General features: G+C 34.0%; 1 protein-coding gene across 1 annotated transcript in view; it reads right to left on the reverse strand.

The window, feature by feature from the left end:
• The window catches only part of KHDRBS3 (KH RNA binding domain containing, signal transduction associated 3), a 259539-nt gene that overhangs the window by 75428 nt on the left and 165890 nt on the right, over positions 1–18221 (reverse strand). Inside the window, 1 exon segment of the mRNA XM_074264910.1 lies at positions 16164–16303. Within this exon segment, the coding sequence (XP_074121011.1) occupies positions 16164–16303 (140 nt within the window).

The following is an 18221-nucleotide window of genomic DNA, read 5'->3' on the forward strand; positions in this document are numbered from 1 at the left end:
TATGGAATATAAATGTAATGGAATATTATTGTCCTATAAAAATGATCAGCAGGATGATTTCAGAAAAGTCTGGAAAAATTTGCATGACCTGATGCTGAGTAAACTGAGTAGAACCAAGAAAGCTTGTACATAGCAACAACTGTAATAGGCTTAGCTCTTTTCCATAATGAGATGATTCAGGCCAGTTCCAATGGTTTTGTGATTAAGAGAGCCAGAGAGAGGACTGTGGGAACTGAGGGTGAATCACAACATAGCATTTTCACTCTTGTTCACTTGCTTTTTGTTTTCTCATTTTTTCCCCCTTTTTTATTTGATTTTTCTAGTGTAGCATGATAATGGTGGAAATATGTTTAGAAGAATGGCACATATTGAATTACCTGCAGTCTAGGGTAGGAGTTAGGGAGAAGGGAGGGGGGGAAATTTTTAAATACAAGGTTTTGCAAGGATAAATGTTGGAAACTATTTTTGCATGCATTTTGAAAATAAAAAGCATGCTGTTTATTTGACCATAACCACTGTAGTATTTATTAATATATTTTTAACTTAGTAGATAATAAATGAATCCTAAGAGTTGATTTGATTTAGATTTTTTGTTATTAATGATTTAGAACATAGATGTCAATGTTTTACAATTTTTTTTTGACATAAGTTCAGATACTCTGACACCTTTTGTTTCAGAGAATGGATATTGTCATATTTTTGTTATTTACTTATTTCTTGGATAGGAAATTCTTCATAATTATATAGAAAAACAAACTACGCATCTTTTACAGCTAAGTGTAAAAGGTTCAACAATAAAAACCTTCTTCATTCTATATAACTATCCCTCACTTAAATCCAACTTACTTGCATGTCATAGTATCATCTTCCTGATGTCATGGTTGTTTGAAAATAAGGCATAAACAATACTGATAATTCACAAATCTGCCTTTCTCTTTCAAACTCTCTGCTGAGTTCCCATCTTGCATAGCTAACTTGTTTCTTAGACATTTCAAAAATGAATATCCAGTAGATATCTTAAACATCCAAAGAGAATTCATTGCTTTTCCCCTTAAATCTTCTGCCCTTCTTACCTTCCCTATTCCTACAGAGGACATCATTTCCTGGATCCTCAGACTCAGGATCCAGATCCTTACAGTCTGGGCCCGATTCAATATTCCTTACGGTTTCCCACCCCCTATCCCCTATCAGACCATTGCCAAGGCCTTTCAGTTCCATCTCTGTCACATCTCTCCCCCATGTTCCCTTGCTGTCTCTCCTTGACCCTATCAGCATCCCCTCACAGCCTGCTGGTAAGTCTGCTGGCCTCAAGTCCTTCCTTGCTTCAATCCATTCAATCACTTAAATGCTGGTACCAGACTTGATCAGGCCGTTCCTCTCTCCCTGCCTCCCACCCTCTCACTTCATAGCTCTCTGTCACCTCCAGGATTAAATAAAAACATGCTATTTGGTGTTCAAATTCCTTCCTTCCTAACCTAGTTGCCTCCTACTTCTCTGGTTTTCTTACACTTTACTCTCTGATATATACTTATCCATTCAGTCGCATTGGTCTTCTGGTTGTTCCAAGAACAAAACATTTTATTCTCTGAGTTTCAGGAATTTTCTCTGACTATTCACCACCCCCCCCTCCATACCTCAAACCTTTCTCCTTTATATCGGTTTCCTTTAAGATTAAATTAAAAAGCCAATACAGGAAAGCTTTCCTTAGCCACTCTTAATACCATAACTTTATCTCTTTGTATTATTTCCTATTTATCCTATTTGCAACTTGCTTTGCATATATTTGTTTTCTTGATGTTTTCCTCCACTAAATGGTAAATCCCTTAAGGGAACTATCAAAAGATAATTATTGAAATATTTTGCGTATCATAGGGCTTTTAGTTTTTGAGGTCCAGCATAGTGCTGCTTTATACAGTAAACCATAAAGACTTTTATATTTGAGCTTTATTTTTGATAGTAGTAGTAGTAGTACAATAACAGAAAAGCAATGGCTTAAAACTTGAAATAACAGTAACACCCTTGCTATACCCCAAGTGTACATCTCCAACAAATCACAGCTATTTTTGGGTGAGCCAAAGGAAATAATGTTCAGGGAATCATTTAGTCAGACATAACTGAGCAGTAAATAACTGCCTTTATACCACTTAGTGGACCATTAAAGGATATATTCTATTTTCTTTTCTAATATCAGTATAAACTTGTGAATTACTTCACTTTAATAGTCATGGATCTATATATTTTAAAGTATGCTTTTATTAAAAAGAGTGGTTCTCAAACATTTTTCAGGTGAAGAAATTAAAACTATTTCTAGTCATGTGAAAAAATGCTCTAAATCACTATTGATCAAAGAAATGCAAATTAAAACAACTCTGAGATATCACAACACTCTCAGACTGGCTAAGATGACAGAAAAAGACAAGAATGAATGTTGGAGAGGATGTGGGAAAACTGGGACACTAATACATTGTTGGTGGAATTGTGAACAGATCCAACCCTTCTGGAGAGCAGTTTTGGAACTTGACTAAAGGGCCATCAAACTGTGCTTACCCTTTGATCCAGGAGTATCTCTCCTGGGCCTGTATCCCAAAGACATTATAAAGGAGGGGAAGAGACCCACATGTGCAAAAAGGTTTGTAGCAGCCTTTTTGTAGTATCAAGAAAACTGGAAACTGAGTGGATGCCCATCAGTTAGAAAATGACTGAATAAGTTATGGTATACAAATGTTATGTAACATTATTATTCTATAAGAAACAATCAGCAGGATGATTTCAGAGAGGCCTGGGGTGACCTACATGAACTGATGCTGAGTGAAATGAGCAGAACCAGGAGAGCATTATATATAACAACAACAAGACTATTGTGTTTTCTTCCTCATTTTTTTTCTTTTCTGATTTTTCTTGTGCAACAAGATAATTGTGGAAATATGTATAGAAGAATTGCACATGTTTAACATATATTGGATTACTTGCAGTATAGGGAAGGGGTTGGGGGGAAAGAAAAGAAAAATATTGGAATTCATGGATTTTCAAGAGTGAATGTTGAAAACTATTTTTTGCATTTTTGAAAATAAAAAGCTATTATTAAAATAGGGTGTTTCTTTTCATGTTGTTTAAAGTTCTTAATACCTTGACCCTTTCATACCTTTTTTGACTTTGTATGCCTTAATCTACTCCTAGGTATTCCCTAATCCAATGACTTTGATCTCCTTACTAGTCCTCTCACAGATTACTCCTTACTGTTCTTTCCCAGCTCCATGAAGTTCATTGGCTTTCCTATTTGCCTGAAACTATTTCCTTCTTCATCTCTCCTTCTTGGCTTCTTTTGCTTGTGTTCAGGTTCCAACTCAGATTTAACGTTCTCCAAAAAGCCTTTCCAGTCCTCCTTAATGCTAGTGCCTTCCTTGTAAGATTGTCTCTAAATTTATCTTTTCTATATTTTATTTGCACATAATTATTTGTTGTTCTACTATCACCTCCTTGAAAGCAGGAATTGTCTTTGTTTTTTTGCCTTTCCTTGTATCTCTAGTATTTATCATAGTATCTCACATTTAAATATATTTGTTGACCATATTTGACTTAGATATCCATTTCTGGGCATTACCAAATAATCCATTTCTATTTTAATGTTTATACTTCTACATAATTTTTTCTTAGTGGGATGGGGGTGACTGACAGATATGATGATTAGTTGAAGGATGAGAATATTTTGATACATTTATTTTTGATAATTTATTTGATAATTTTGATAATTATATTTGATAATTTATATTTGATAATTAATAAATTTATCCATAGAAAAACATTTTTGTCTAGATCTGAATTTATGTATGTAAGCTTTCATACTATTCTCTTCAATATATATTCAGGAGAAAACACTGAAACCTTTAACTGCTAATAACTATAAATCTTTATTGCAACATAATTAGGAAAAAAATTTTCCTAAAACTTAATTTTTATGTCTTTATCTAATCTCTCATGTAAGTTTGAAACTAATCTTCTTAATTCACAGACCTAATCAAGTCACTGTGATGCTATAACATATCTAGTAGCCCCTTTCTTTATAGCATATTGGATAAAGTACTTAACAGCTTTACCTAACTTCTAAGGGTCTCAATAATTTAACTCCAAGCTACCCTTTATTTTTTATATTTTTTTCAGAGGTAACACATTTGTAATATGAGGTAGTTCAACTCGGCTAATGAATTGGTTCATTTTGTTGAACTATGAATAAAAACTAAAAAGAAAGAAAAACAAAGGATGGATTAAGGATATATATGAAAACTGAGGTGACATAAAAATGTATCAAAGTAATCATTACTTTTTCTAAAATCCACAAACTCTTAAGGGTAGACAGTCATGTTTCAAAGCTACTGAAAACATTTAAAGGGCAAACCAAAAAATAAAATGATTAGGTAGCTTAGTCAGCTTAGTAGACTCAATCACTCAAAATCAGGTTTAGACACTTACAAACTATAATTCTGGACAAGCCACAGGAGACAAGTCTGCTACAGTACCTTCAACTATAAAAAATAATAGCACCTATCGTCCTATGAGATTGTCGTGAAGATCAAATAAGATAATATTTGTAAAGCACTTAGTACAGTGACTGGCACATAGCAGCTTCTTAATAAATATTTTTCCCCTCCCTTTTACTCTTTTCCTAGTAAAATTAAACAGATAAGCATTTATTTGTCAGAGAACCATAGCCTAACAATAGCCCAAATATATGAATATTCAATTTTTACTTGAAGGTCTCCTATAATGGTCAATCTTCAACACTCATTACCATTCTCCATTGCCAAAATGATTTTCCTAAAGCACAAGACTGACGAAGTCATACATACCCTTATAAAATAAATTCCAACGGCTTACTGTTCTTTCCAAGACAAAAAATGTAAACTCTTCTACATGGCTCTGAAAGCCCTTAAGTTAAATTGGCATTGATATAACTGCAGATTTCCATTGCTCTTCTTCATACATGCTCTTCTTCTTACTTTTACAGTAAGTCTAGTTCTAACCCCTTTTTAGCACCTTCTGAGATTTATTTCTTTTCCTTTGTTCTGCCCATTTCTTATGCTTGGAATGTTCTCATTCCCTATCTCTTTTTTACCCTCATTCCTTATCTCTTAAAATTAGCTGCCAAAACTTCCTCCAAAAATCACTCAAGCACTACAAGATTCAGAATAGGAACATTTTATTGAATGAGCAGAATTGCTAGAATCCTGTTTCCCCAACTGTCTAATTGTTAGGATTACCAGGTGAGAACTCAGGTTGTCTGGACAGTGACAAGGTGAGAATTCAGGTTGTCTGAACAATTACAAGGTGAGAACTCAGGTTGACTTGACAGTTCTCTGGCTCAGACCCTTGGTTCGGGCCTTTAAAGGGAGTTTACACCATAGGAATTCTAAGAGGAGCAAGTTCATTAGTGGAAGTATTCTCACATGCCTATTTTCTGGGAGGATAAAAGAAGGGCAGCATTGGGTCTGGGAGAATCGAATCTGGGATAGAGTTTTGACACCAGGCAGGCTGAAAGGAGACCAGTCTGATTTGAGAAAGGACAAGAGCTGGAGGAGAATCAGAGCTCCCAAGAAACCTGCACACAGAGAAAAGATTTTACAGATCTCCTCCCAGAGGATTATAATTGAGCAGACAGACCCTCACAATTCAAGAACTTTACATCTAATAATTTATATTCATTTAGTATAATCTTATGGGATAGCTAGACATCTCATTGGCTAGAGTGACAGGCATCCTCCCAATTTCAAATTTGGCCTCACACCCTTACTAGCTTTATGACAATGGGCAAGTCACTTCACTCCATCTACCTGTTTGTTTCCTCATCTGGAAAATAAGTGGCAGAAGAAAATGGCAAACTAATCCAGTATCTTACTTTGCCAAACAAAACAAAACAAAACAAAACAAAACAAAACAAAAAACAAAAACAAATGGGGTCATGAAGAGTCAGATATAACTGAACAACTGGATATTCCTACAGGCATACAAGGTGTCTTCCCAGATAAAATATAAGTTTTTTGAGGATGGAAACAATTTCATTCTAGTAATTTTTTTCAAAAAAATATTAACTTATTAAATGTCAACAGACTTAAGCAATTTTCATTATTCAAAGAAGACTACATAAAGCTGAAATTGTTATATATTTTATTCTGTTAAAGTACATATTAAATTTAATAACAACAACACAACTGAAATTCCAAATTATAACCCCCTCTGGGATTCCTTGATTCTCTAAATTTTATTAATATTATTTTATGTACATGAATGCATGCATATATGCAGAAACATATTTGATAATATTACTTTTATTGCTTGGATTAAGTTCTGATGGTTTCATTTGCTTTTTTAGGTTGCTTACTACAAAATCTTTACCCAAAATATTAATACTCTCCATTTTTTCTCAAGAGTTCCAATTTTATTTTTAAATTTCTTGCTTCATCCCTTCTAGCCATATTTTTTCCATCCTGAGAATCTACGTGCATATATGGTAAAGTTAGTTTCTTTTCCTTATTTTACCTTCTGAGTTTCTTTTAGTCCACAATATTAATTTCCTTCTCTACTTACATCTCTACCTTAAGTTCTGAGATTAGAACTTGGCTGCCCTAACCAGTTTGGGCAAATTTTCCCAATGTTCTCTTTTGCAATCCTATTTTCTGCCTCTCATTCCTGATGATCCAATATAGATGCTATTCTTAACTCTCTCACCTACCACTTCTTGTACTATCACCAACTACAAGTCATCTATGTTTCCATCAGTAGTTCTGACAAGCTTCAACTAGCTTATTGAATACTCGTTTAACACATGGTGAAGGCCTCATAGAAAGCCCCTCTTTGAAAACTGCACAATCTCCCTTTCCCAGAACAGTTATTTAGTGGGACAGTCACACTTTCTAACAGGCCAGGGCCAAGATCCTACACACTTCAGGCTCCATTTACAAGAATTTGGACTAGCTTCAGATTTCCTTGGTATGCCCTGTTCAGAATGACCAGATGCTTCTGGTTGTCTTCTTGTCCAGTGTGACACTGGATAGAGGAAAATATAAACTCCTTCCCACTGGTTTTACTGATCGCTGTTTTATATAGTACTCCTTTTAAAAATATCTTTGCTAGGGAGTTGCTTGGAATATGAAGATTAAGCTTCTACCTTAACAAAGCATATTTCATTTTTTTTGGTATCTGTATCAATTAGCACCATGCCTGAGTTCATATAGGCATCCCTCTCATTTAACAGATGAAGAATTTGCAGTCCAGAAATGTTAACTGTTGACAATGCATAAGAATGGAATTTTTTTTCTTCAAGTTTAGGAATACTGTTATAAATGAATTATGAATTACTGTTATAGTAAAATGATGTGACATATTTTAAAAAAGAAATGTAACATTGACATTAACAATTTTCACAAAACTTCTATTTACATTACATCAAGAATTATTTCTAAGCATGCTGGTAAAAACTGCAAGATTAGGATAGTAAATTTTATTTGAGGCAGTATTATAAAGGGCCCTGAATGTCAGGCTAAGCAATCTTTGCTTTATTTGGTGGACAAAAGAAAATATCTTAGAGAGTACACAATTCCTTAGGAAGATGAATGTGGTAATATAGTACAGAATAAGATGAAGAGACTGTCTCATAACTTACAAGTTTACCTGGCCAAATCTGTGTAAAACTAGCAAAATAATCTAGGAATAAAAATCTTAATTTATTATGACTTGTAGAATATTTACCTATAAGTTCTGGTCTCTGGCAAAATTTTTCACACCGTTTGTGAAAGCAACTTGAAGAAATAAAACTGGGAAGATTAATGAATAATCTAGCAATAAAGTGTCAACTTTATACAGCAATAAATACATCTCACAGTTGCTTTACTATGGCAAATCTACTGATAAATCAAGTCACATGATTTTGCCTTTTATTGAGTGGTTTTGTCTAATAATGTACCTTAAAGGGCAGAGTTAAAACAGTCAAGCTACTCAACTAAAAAGTTGATTTATCATTGGGTGATAAATAGTGAACCAGTACAAATTCTAATTGCTTGGTCCTATTATAATCAAATTTCATTATTAATGAGCATTGGGGATAATGAAACTGAAGTGAAATTTGAATGAAATTCAAACCTAGTTCTATATTCCAGAATATCTCACTCAACTCAAAACTTTAAACATAAAGGTTAGTTTGAGATAGTACAATTTTAACTTGTATACTTTGCAGAAATGAGATGAAGATAGGTGAAATTGATCTCATATTTTCTTTAATGGCTAATTAACTCAATCACTTACTGCCCTTTTCACGATGCTGGGCACAACAATGATTCTGAGTAATGCAACTGTGAAATCTGTTATTTCGACATATTGTCATAGGCAAAAAAAGCTTCATTCCCCTACCTACCAGTGCCAATAGACAAATGGTAAAATTTCCCCCTTTCCTGTACCTAACCTCTTCTACTTTCTTGACTTTTACTGTTCCTTTTATTAAAATCCCCCTTCCATTATTAATATACTTCCCTTCATCCTGGAACTTCCTTTGGTAAAACTCATTTTACCCTGCATACTGAAACTTACCTATTCCAGAGAGAACTACTAATTTCTAGTTGCCATTCCATTTCCCACTCCACAAATCTCATAGTTTATTTACTGTATTCCTCGCCAAACTGAAATTTTCCCACTATTATTTAACTTTTCCTCCTGGAATGTTCATGCCATCTTCTATGTAATTAATGCTGAAAATATCTCCTGATCACCTGGAGACTCTCCTTTCTCTTATGGCATTGATATACTTCATGGTTTGTTTGTTTATCTGTTTTTTTTTTTTTTTTTTTCTTGCTGATATTGTCCTTGGAAATGGCTTAGAATAGTATCTGGCACATAATAGATGATTAATAAATATATGTTGATTGAGGATCCTTCAAACATCTTAACCACACAATTTTTGAATTAATTTCTATAACTCCAAAGATTATTTACTTCTGCAAAGCACAGTGAATAATTAGTTCTTTAGTCTAGCATTCAAGGCATTTAATAGAGGTTCTATACTACTAAGCCAGTCTTATTTCATATTATTTACATTCTTAAATTTTAAAATAAAACATTGTTGTTGTTTTTTTTTAGTTTTTTTATGTTATCAACATTTCACAATTGCATTATCAAAGTCATTGAGTGTACACACACACATGTGTGTGTGTATGTATGTGATTCAACTTCAATTTATATCCAATCATGTAATTCTTTACCCCCATATCATTTAACTGATTGGTCAACACCCAATCCTAGATTTTTACTTCCACAACCTATCTTTTGTCCTGATTCTCAAGAAGCTAAAAGGAACTGGAAAAAGCAATGAAACAGTACTGACAGGATCCATTACAAATTTACTTCATATCATCTCAATAAAGCAATCACTTGATATAACTTTATCTGATTCACTGTTACCCTTGCCGTAACTTCTAAATCTTCTCTTCTTAAAATTCCTATTGTTCCTATTTTATTCCCTCTACCCCTAACAAACTTATATGAAAATTTTGCTTCATATTTCACTAAAAACAAATCATAAAACTTCAAGAGCATTCAGGAATAATTCTTTCTTTTTATCTCCACATACTTAATTACTGAAATGGCTTCCCTCATTATATTTCCTGTGTCTTGTCTTGATGAACTGTGAATCCCCTCAATACCTGGTGGTGATGAGGTTAGTGGCAATAATAGAGTTGTTATAATCCCCTTTTTATGGGCCATGGATATTAAAGTGAAATAATTTACTTATTCCCGAATTATTAATTGCAAAATGAAAGTTTATTGTTGGGGAGAAATCCAGTTGCTAAAAGACTGACTTCTATAGTGGCAGAGTCCTATTAGGGAAATGGAGTTTTGGCAAGGAGAGAATGCTTTCTCAGAAGGCAGAGTCCTCCTAGCTGCTGAGCAAGCTACTTTAAGCCTTCTGCAAGGAGTTGAGTTTAAGGCAACCCGTTATATAGAGGTATCTTGGTGGGGATTGGGACAGTCTGAGCTGATCAGACCAGGATTTCTCAACTGAATGAGTTGATTTAGCTCTGAATAGTGTTACTTCTCTCATCCTGGGAGGATGGGCCCTGTCTCTAGTGTCCTTGGAGCCTGGGAGATTCTGATCTCTGAGATCAGAAAAGGGGACACAATAAAAGGAATCTTAAAGGGAACACAGTTTCAGTAAAGGGAACTGTTTCCCTCCTACTTAATCCCCACATAAAGAGGTGGCTCTTTCTCCCTCCCAAAGATATCCTAATCCCACTACTTCTACTAGCTATTTTATATCCCTTTAATGGTTTAACTCCTGAGAAGTCCATATAAACTGTATGATTCCACTTCCTTTACTCTCTTCTTAACTCTGCTATATACTTGTGATTTCATCATTCAACTGAAAAAGTCACTCCAAAATCATAATGATTTCTTAGCTGCAAAATTTGATGACTTTTGGGGGGTGGAGCCAAGATGGTGGAGAGCAGACAGGACTTTCCGTGACCTCCTCTGACCAACAACAGATTAAGCCTTTAAACTGGTGCTGGAGTCACAGAACCCACAAATATTTGGAGTACAACATATTCCCCAAAGAAGATACCTTGGAAGAACTTCAGAACGTGTCTGTTTCAGTCGGGAAGGGGGACAGTCTGCTGAGCCCAGTCCCAGTACAGAGAGCCCAGGGTCAATGAGCTTGGGCAGGGAGTCAGAGCCTTGTGCTGTCTGCTGGGTAATCTTCTGTGAGCCTCTTAGGCCACTCTGCCCTGGTTGCAAGCATTAGTTACAAAGGACAAATTGTAAGCCACTGAGCCCAGAAGAACACTGGACCTAGACCGATTACTTAGCACCAGAAATCAATCAGCAGAACTACCCCAGGGCAAACAAACAGCTGTTGCTCCTTTGCATTAAGAGCAGACCTCAAGGTTAAAAAAATGTGCAAAAAAACCAAAAAGAAGTCTCACCACAGACAGCATTTATGGAGAGAAACAGAAGAACAGACCTCAAATCCTGAGGCTTCTAAAGGTAAATCTCTCTGTGATGAAGCCCCAAAGGGAACATAAGCTGGTCCCCATTTCATAAGGCTTTCTTGGAAGATTACATAAAGGATCTTAAAAGAGAGAAGAAAAATGGTAAAAGGGAATGATATCTTTATAAGAAGGGATGGGAAAAGCATATAACTCTTTACAAAACAGATAGGGGGAAAAAAAACCACAATTTGTTGAAAAACAAAATTTGTGAAATGGAAAAAAAAAAATGCAATGAACAAAACAATTCAATTGGCCAGATACAAAAGGAGCGAAAAAAGGTAACTGAAGAAAATAATACACTAAAAAAAGCAATGACTTTTTTTTTTTTTTTAATTCTCAAATTTATTTTAACTTTTCTGAATGTCTTTGACACAGTCAACCACTCTCTTTCCTGTAGGTTTTTGTGACAGTGCTCACTTGCTGGTATTATTTCTGTCTGACCAATCCTAAATTTCATCTGCAGGACCTTCCAATCAAGCTTACTAAACATTCCAATCAAGCTTATTAAACATAGGTGTCCTTCAAGAGTCTAACCTGAGCTTCCCTCTCTTGTGCCTATATACTACCTTGCTTCTTGTTTTCCATTATCATTTTCAGATCTAAATTGCCACATCCTTATCTCTGTCCTGATGTTCAGTTTCCTACTGACTGATGAACATAATAAACTGGACATTCTGTGGACATCCTAAACTCTATATTCAAAACTGAACTTGAAGAGGGTGCAATACTAGGCAAAGATGGGTCTGTGGTTCTCTCTGTCTCTGTCCAAAGTGCTAAGGGCAGATCCTTGGTGAAATAATTCACCTATTCAAAGCTGTGTTAAAACAAAGTCTTTATTGATTAGGAAAGGGACCCCACAGAATCAGCAGGCAATAAGCTTCCAGAGAGAGAAAAGTCCTATTGCAAGAAGCATAGCTTGAGATCTTTATTTTATACACAATAGGATAATTGAACAGGATTTGTATCTAATAAGACTTTTCTGCTTCCAGAGGATATGGAGAAGTTTGTATATCAAAGAAGTTTCTCCAGAGACTATAAGTCTTTTGAAGTTTGTATAAGAAAGGGATTTTTCTCCAGAGGATGTAAGGTTTTATTGTCCATTTACATACTGGGATGTCTGCTTTTCTCCCTCATCAAACTCACTCTTTCCTTGTAATCCCTTCCCTCTTTCACTCTTTTCTGTTAAAATAGAAGGTTAGCACCATCTTATCTTCCTCATTGATTCCTCATTCTCTCTCACCTTAACTATCTAATTTGTTAATAAGTCTAATAAATTCAACTTTCACAAAATCTCTTCTATAAACTCCTTTTTTACTTCTGAGATGGAGGCCCACATGATGGAAAAGCTCACCATATGGCTAAACTACTGAGAGAGCCCTATGATTGTTTTACATGCCTTAAATCCCTCTCCATTAATCTGTAACCTATACTAAAATATCAAAATGGTCCTTGGAAAAGAGCAGTGCACATTTCACCCTCCTACTCAACTCTTGGACTATCTTTTTTTTAAATAATTTTTATTAACTTAAAAAAAATCACCAAAATTTCCCTCAGTATTATTCCTTATTCCCCTCACTGTTAACCATTCCACATAATAATTTTTAAAAACTTGCATTTACAATGTACATTTACGGTCCTTCTACCTCTGCAAACAGATTGGGGTAGGGAGAGAATTCTAGTATCTTTTTGGAAACCTTCTTTTGATGTTTTGTGTTTATTTTTCCATTTTCTTTGTTATAATCATTGTGAATATACTGTTTTCTAATTTCTGTTAATCATTCAAATCCTTCCAAATTTTTCTATATTAATCATATTCATAATTTCTTATAGGATATGACAATATTTATTTACCATAATGATACAATTCATGTACCCTTTCCCAAGTGTGGATGCGTACCCTCCACTTCTTATTATTACAAAAAGTGCTATTTACTTAAATATTTACATGGGGGAATTCCTTTTTTTTTTTTAATCAATGACTTCCCTGGGTTACCTAATCATATTTCAACAAATTCTCAAATATTACAATTCCTCAACTTTAATTCCTCAACTTTTTCATTATTCCCACCTCAGCTATCCATTAAAGATGGACATACCCAGATTCTTGATATCCCCCATAAAAATGTACTATTTCTATATAAATTCTGAAATTCAATTGTCTGATTAACGGTCAAATGTATTAATTTCTTGAAATTAATGGCATTGGGGCAAACCCATACAAATATCAGGTATATAACAATCAGAGGAGCATTCTATAACTACAGTGTCTCAGGCTAATACTTTACAAGACAGAGAAATATATGGAAATATTTCTTTATAAATATGTATGTATGCATATACTTTTATGAGAGATCGCTTTAAATGAAGGTTTCATGATATTCTGAATATGAAGAGAAACTATAATTTAGAAGAGAATAGTGGCTGAAATTAATATTATACTAATAACTAGGGGGATTAAACATTCCATAATATTGTCAATTGGGGCAGCTAGGTAGGTAGCACAATAGAAAGCTCTGGATTTTGGCTATCACATTCTTGGTAGTTTCATTTTGTAGTTCTTTCAGAAGGAGTGACTAATGGATTTTTTCTATTTTTTCTTTGCCTTAGGGTTCTAAGCAACAAGGGCACTTTTCTTTTTTTATAGAGTACAAGTTTTCTGACTCACCACTTTTTTCCCTGGGATATATAATCCTTGAGTTGTCTCTGGTTTCAATATCTACATATTCTGCTTGAAAAGAGATCCTATTTTCTTTTAATAACATTGGTTTTTACTTCTCTATGTGGGTACTGCCTCAGTCAACCTGAAACTTGTTAAAAGACCTTAGCCCAAAAAGAGCAAGGTCTGCCATTACATCCAGGGTCATCTCTAGTTGCTCTGATCTTTTATTTTGCCACTGGATAGCTTTGGGAGGAAAGAGTGAGGTTGCTGATTTTGCACAGCCCTCCCTCACTTAAATACAATTTATTTGCAAGTCACAGAATCACATTCTGGATATCATGGTCCTCTTCAGGAATACAAACAACATTTTTGGTTCTTTATGTTCACATTTGCTTTTACCTAATTGCATTTCTAATCAGTTTCTCTCTTTTTTATTTTGTAAGACCTGCTATTTTGGATTCAAGTTTCCTATTCTGCCAATTATTTGTTTTGAAAATCATAAATTCTGCTTTCAGAATATTTTTATTTATTGGTCCATTCCGGAGTATCTTGCTCTTCAGGAGCATCAAGTTTTCTTGATAATCTACAAAGTCCTGTGCCTCAAAGATTTATCATCCCATTTTCCTTTGTTTTGAATATTCCAATGTTCTTTTATCTAATCTGAAAGTCATATTTCCTTCTATTAGTATTTTTTTTACTCAATTTATAACTTCCTATCCTCTTATTCCTCCTCTTTTTCCTTCATTTTATATAATCCTCTTCATATGGGGAGTCCTGTACTCTTTATACATGTGGGTCCTCGGTTCAAAGGAATATAATTTTTGGTTGCTTATATTTTGTATGATCATGGTATTTGGGATATAATTTTGTTTTTTACATTTCCTATTTACCTTTTTTTTTTTTTTAAAGCTGGGACAATAATTCTATCTTGTACTTTTTCATTTATGATTCCTTAAAATATTGATCTGAAAAAAATCTGCTTTGAAAAAGTCCATTGTGATTCAAATGGAGCTACCTGACTATTCTTTTAAACCCAAATTACTATGGCTTTCATAGAATGGCCAATAATAGGTACCAGTCAAAGCCAGATTTGAATGGCTCAGAGTGAGTGTAAATAGCAATAGTTTTCTGTTCTGGCCAGAAGCTTTCAAGGTCTTCTACTCCCAGACTCCTTTTGTGATTACAAACTAGGCCATCTTTTGTCTCAATTTTTATCTAGAACAAAATCACTGAATGGTTATTACTGCAGACAAACTGGGACCTGAAAAAGACTTTAGCTTACAAAGGCCAAGGTCACCCATTGCATCTTGGGCCATCTGAGTCTTCTTGATTTTGGTTTTGCCACTGGACTATGATGATTCTGGAGGAGAGAGTGAGGCTGATGATTCTGCACAGGTGACCTCACTCAAAACCACTTCAGACCCAAGTCAAGATGGTGATGTCTTTAGTCTTTTTTGAGAAGGATGAGAAATAACAACAAACAAGAATAACACAAAGAACAACAAGAGCTTTACAGAAGGGAAATGTGGAAAATACTAGGTAGTGGTTCCTTAGGTTTAGAATACTGCTTAACAGATTTTTTTCACCTTATTGACTAGTTTTACTGATTTGGTTTTATCTCCCCTTTCTTTTTGCTTTTAAAATTATGTGTAATATAAAGTAGATCACTGGAAAGGGAAAGGGAAGAAATTCAGAGGGAAATTTAGCAATGTAAAGATGAAAAAGATCATTAATTTAAAAAAATATATGTTTAAGTTTCAAAAATAAATGAGTCCCTTTTTTTACACCATTCACATCACATATAAGGTGCAAAATGTCTAGTCAGTCTCAGACAATACTAGGATATATTTCATATTCTATAAAGCATCAATCCTACCCATTCTCTTATAATGTACAAAGCATTATATAAATTCTTTGAGGGCATAGACTTTTCAAGTTTATATCTGAATTTCCAGTTTAGGATATAATAAACATTTAATTTTTTTAAAAAACACATTTGTTCAGTTCAATTCCTATGACACATTATCAGAGAATATTGATGTACTGGAAAACATACAGATGATGACAACAGGAAGGTTCATGCCATGTGAGGATTTATGAAGAGATTGTAAAGAAACTAAAGATGCTAAAAGCTTTACAAATATTATTTTATCTGATCCTTATAACATTCCTGGATGATAGGTTTTACATTTATTCCCATTTTACATTTGAGGAAAGTGAAACAGAACTAAACTCCTTGCCCAGAGACACAGAGCTAGAGACCAAGGCTGGATCTGAAATCCTATCTCCAAGGGGTATTATGAAGGTCAAATACAGTATTTATAAAATGCATAGTCATTAAAAAGGACAAGGACAATATTGATTAATATTAACAAGAAAAAATTAAAATCTTTATTAGAATTGCATGGTACTTACGTACCAAAAATAGCCAATAAAATAATATTAATTCAAATTAGATGACATTTGGAAGCACCAACCTGGATAATGTAGCAGCTGGCACTCCCCTTGTTCTCATTGGCGGTTTTCCTCGAACAACAGGAACATCTGCATTTTCTGAACCACCATTCAGGTATGTCAATTCTTGGAGCTGTGCTTGCCTGATTTCATCATTATAATCCTGAACAAAAGAAAAGTTTAACAAATCATTTTCCTGTTCATTTTCACTGTGAGAAAGACTTTTAAAAGTACTTTTTTCATGTATTAAAGAGAGTTGATGAAGAATTTACAAGATAAAATACAATCAGAAGTCATTAATATAATTTCTAGTGAAATGAAAAGATTCTATATTATAATTTGCAAAACTAAAGCAATCTTAACCATGGCATGCTACCTAACTTTGTAGAGCTTCTTTATCTTTACGTAATTATGTGATCAAACACCCTTAACTCTTCTCACACTTTGCTCTGGAATTACATATATTCATTCTCCTTTGAGAATTTTACATTTCAAAGATCAGCATCTTGCTCTAAGGAGCAAGGTAGAATGAAGCCTGGGACTTAAGCATAGTTCATACCCATAAAGAATATTCAAGGAGGATTCCCATGGAGAAAGAGCTATCTAATCGTCAAGAGAGATGAAAATTAAGTAGCTGTCTTCTCTAAGAGAGTACTCTGTCTCTCTGGGTAGCATCTAAGCATAAATTGGCTTAGACAAAGGGATATGTGAATTGCCAGATGCAGTTGAAACATGAAGTTGAAGAAATATCAAGTCAACAAGTGAATGGTAGAACCTCTAGGGTGTGGACTAAAAGACAGAGGGTTGAGGGTTGGGAGGAGAGGGAAAGGCCTCATGACTAAATCATAGTGCATAGTGAGAGGACAGAAAGAGCTACAAAGAAAACATAGAAAAGGATGCTCAAATTTGGCACTTCAGAAGGTTTAACCCCACAACAGACAAAGAAGAGACAGTAAAGTTGTAATCTATGATTCAGAAAATGAAGTTCTCTAAATATCATGGAAAAGACAAAAGGAATGAGAACAACAAAAGTGAAAAGTATTTGGAAATGCTTCAGGAAAACAAAATCACTAAAAATAAGAGCATGGAATTGAAAAGGAAGGGAAGATTTTTGAACTATCCATTTAAAAGGAAAAGATTAAAGGGGAGAAATACACACAAATATGCTGAATAGGTTAAAAAAAGGAACAATTTATTTACTTCAATGAAACTGATAAGTTGGATAAGTCATCAGAAGTTTATAAGGAGACAATCTATAGGAATAGAATAATGTATGAAAGTACCATACCCCAAATTAATCACAGAACTTTAATTATAAGATGAAATATATTGAAAACATCCACATATATAAATACACACATGAGACAAATGCATAAATGTGAAAGGATTAAATAATACAATAAAACAAAAGTCAGTAACAGAATGGATAAGAAAACAAACCTAACACTATGAAGAAATACACATGCAAAATCAAAAAGAGTTAGAGGAACAAAATGTATTATGTATCAGATTTAAAAAAAACTGAAATCATGCTGATTTTTAAAGAATTGAAATAACTTGAAAAATAAAAATTCTTAATATCATGAAAGATAAACAGAGAAACAATACTTTTGAAGGAAGCATAAACAGTTAAACCTTACAGAACTAGGACAACAAAATCATTTGGATGAATGCAAGATCAAGAACATCAAGGAAAGTAACAAAATAAAAGGAAGGATAAAAGAAAGAGGTTGTAGACGTACCAGATCACAAACTACCCCATTAAACAATAATACAAATGATTTGATACTGGTTTAAAAAAAGAAACATTGTTCACTACAGCAGAATAAATACATCCAGAAGCAAACAAATGTCAAATATTTGATAAATCTAAGGAGACTTCAGTGATTGAGTTAGGAACTTATTTTCTGACAAAAATGAAAGGGAAAAGTAAATCAGTTTGAAAAAACTATGGATTTAGATCAACAATCATCATATACCATGATAGACTCCAAATGGATTCCTAATCTAAGTATAGCATGCAACAACTTTAAACAAATTAAAGGATCATGGATGTATGGATAAGGGAACAGATGAAAACC

This window comes from Sminthopsis crassicaudata, chromosome 1 (genome assembly GCF_048593235.1).
Source record: "Sminthopsis crassicaudata isolate SCR6 chromosome 1, ASM4859323v1, whole genome shotgun sequence".
Lineage (NCBI taxonomy): Eukaryota > Metazoa > Chordata > Mammalia > Dasyuromorphia > Dasyuridae > Sminthopsis > Sminthopsis crassicaudata.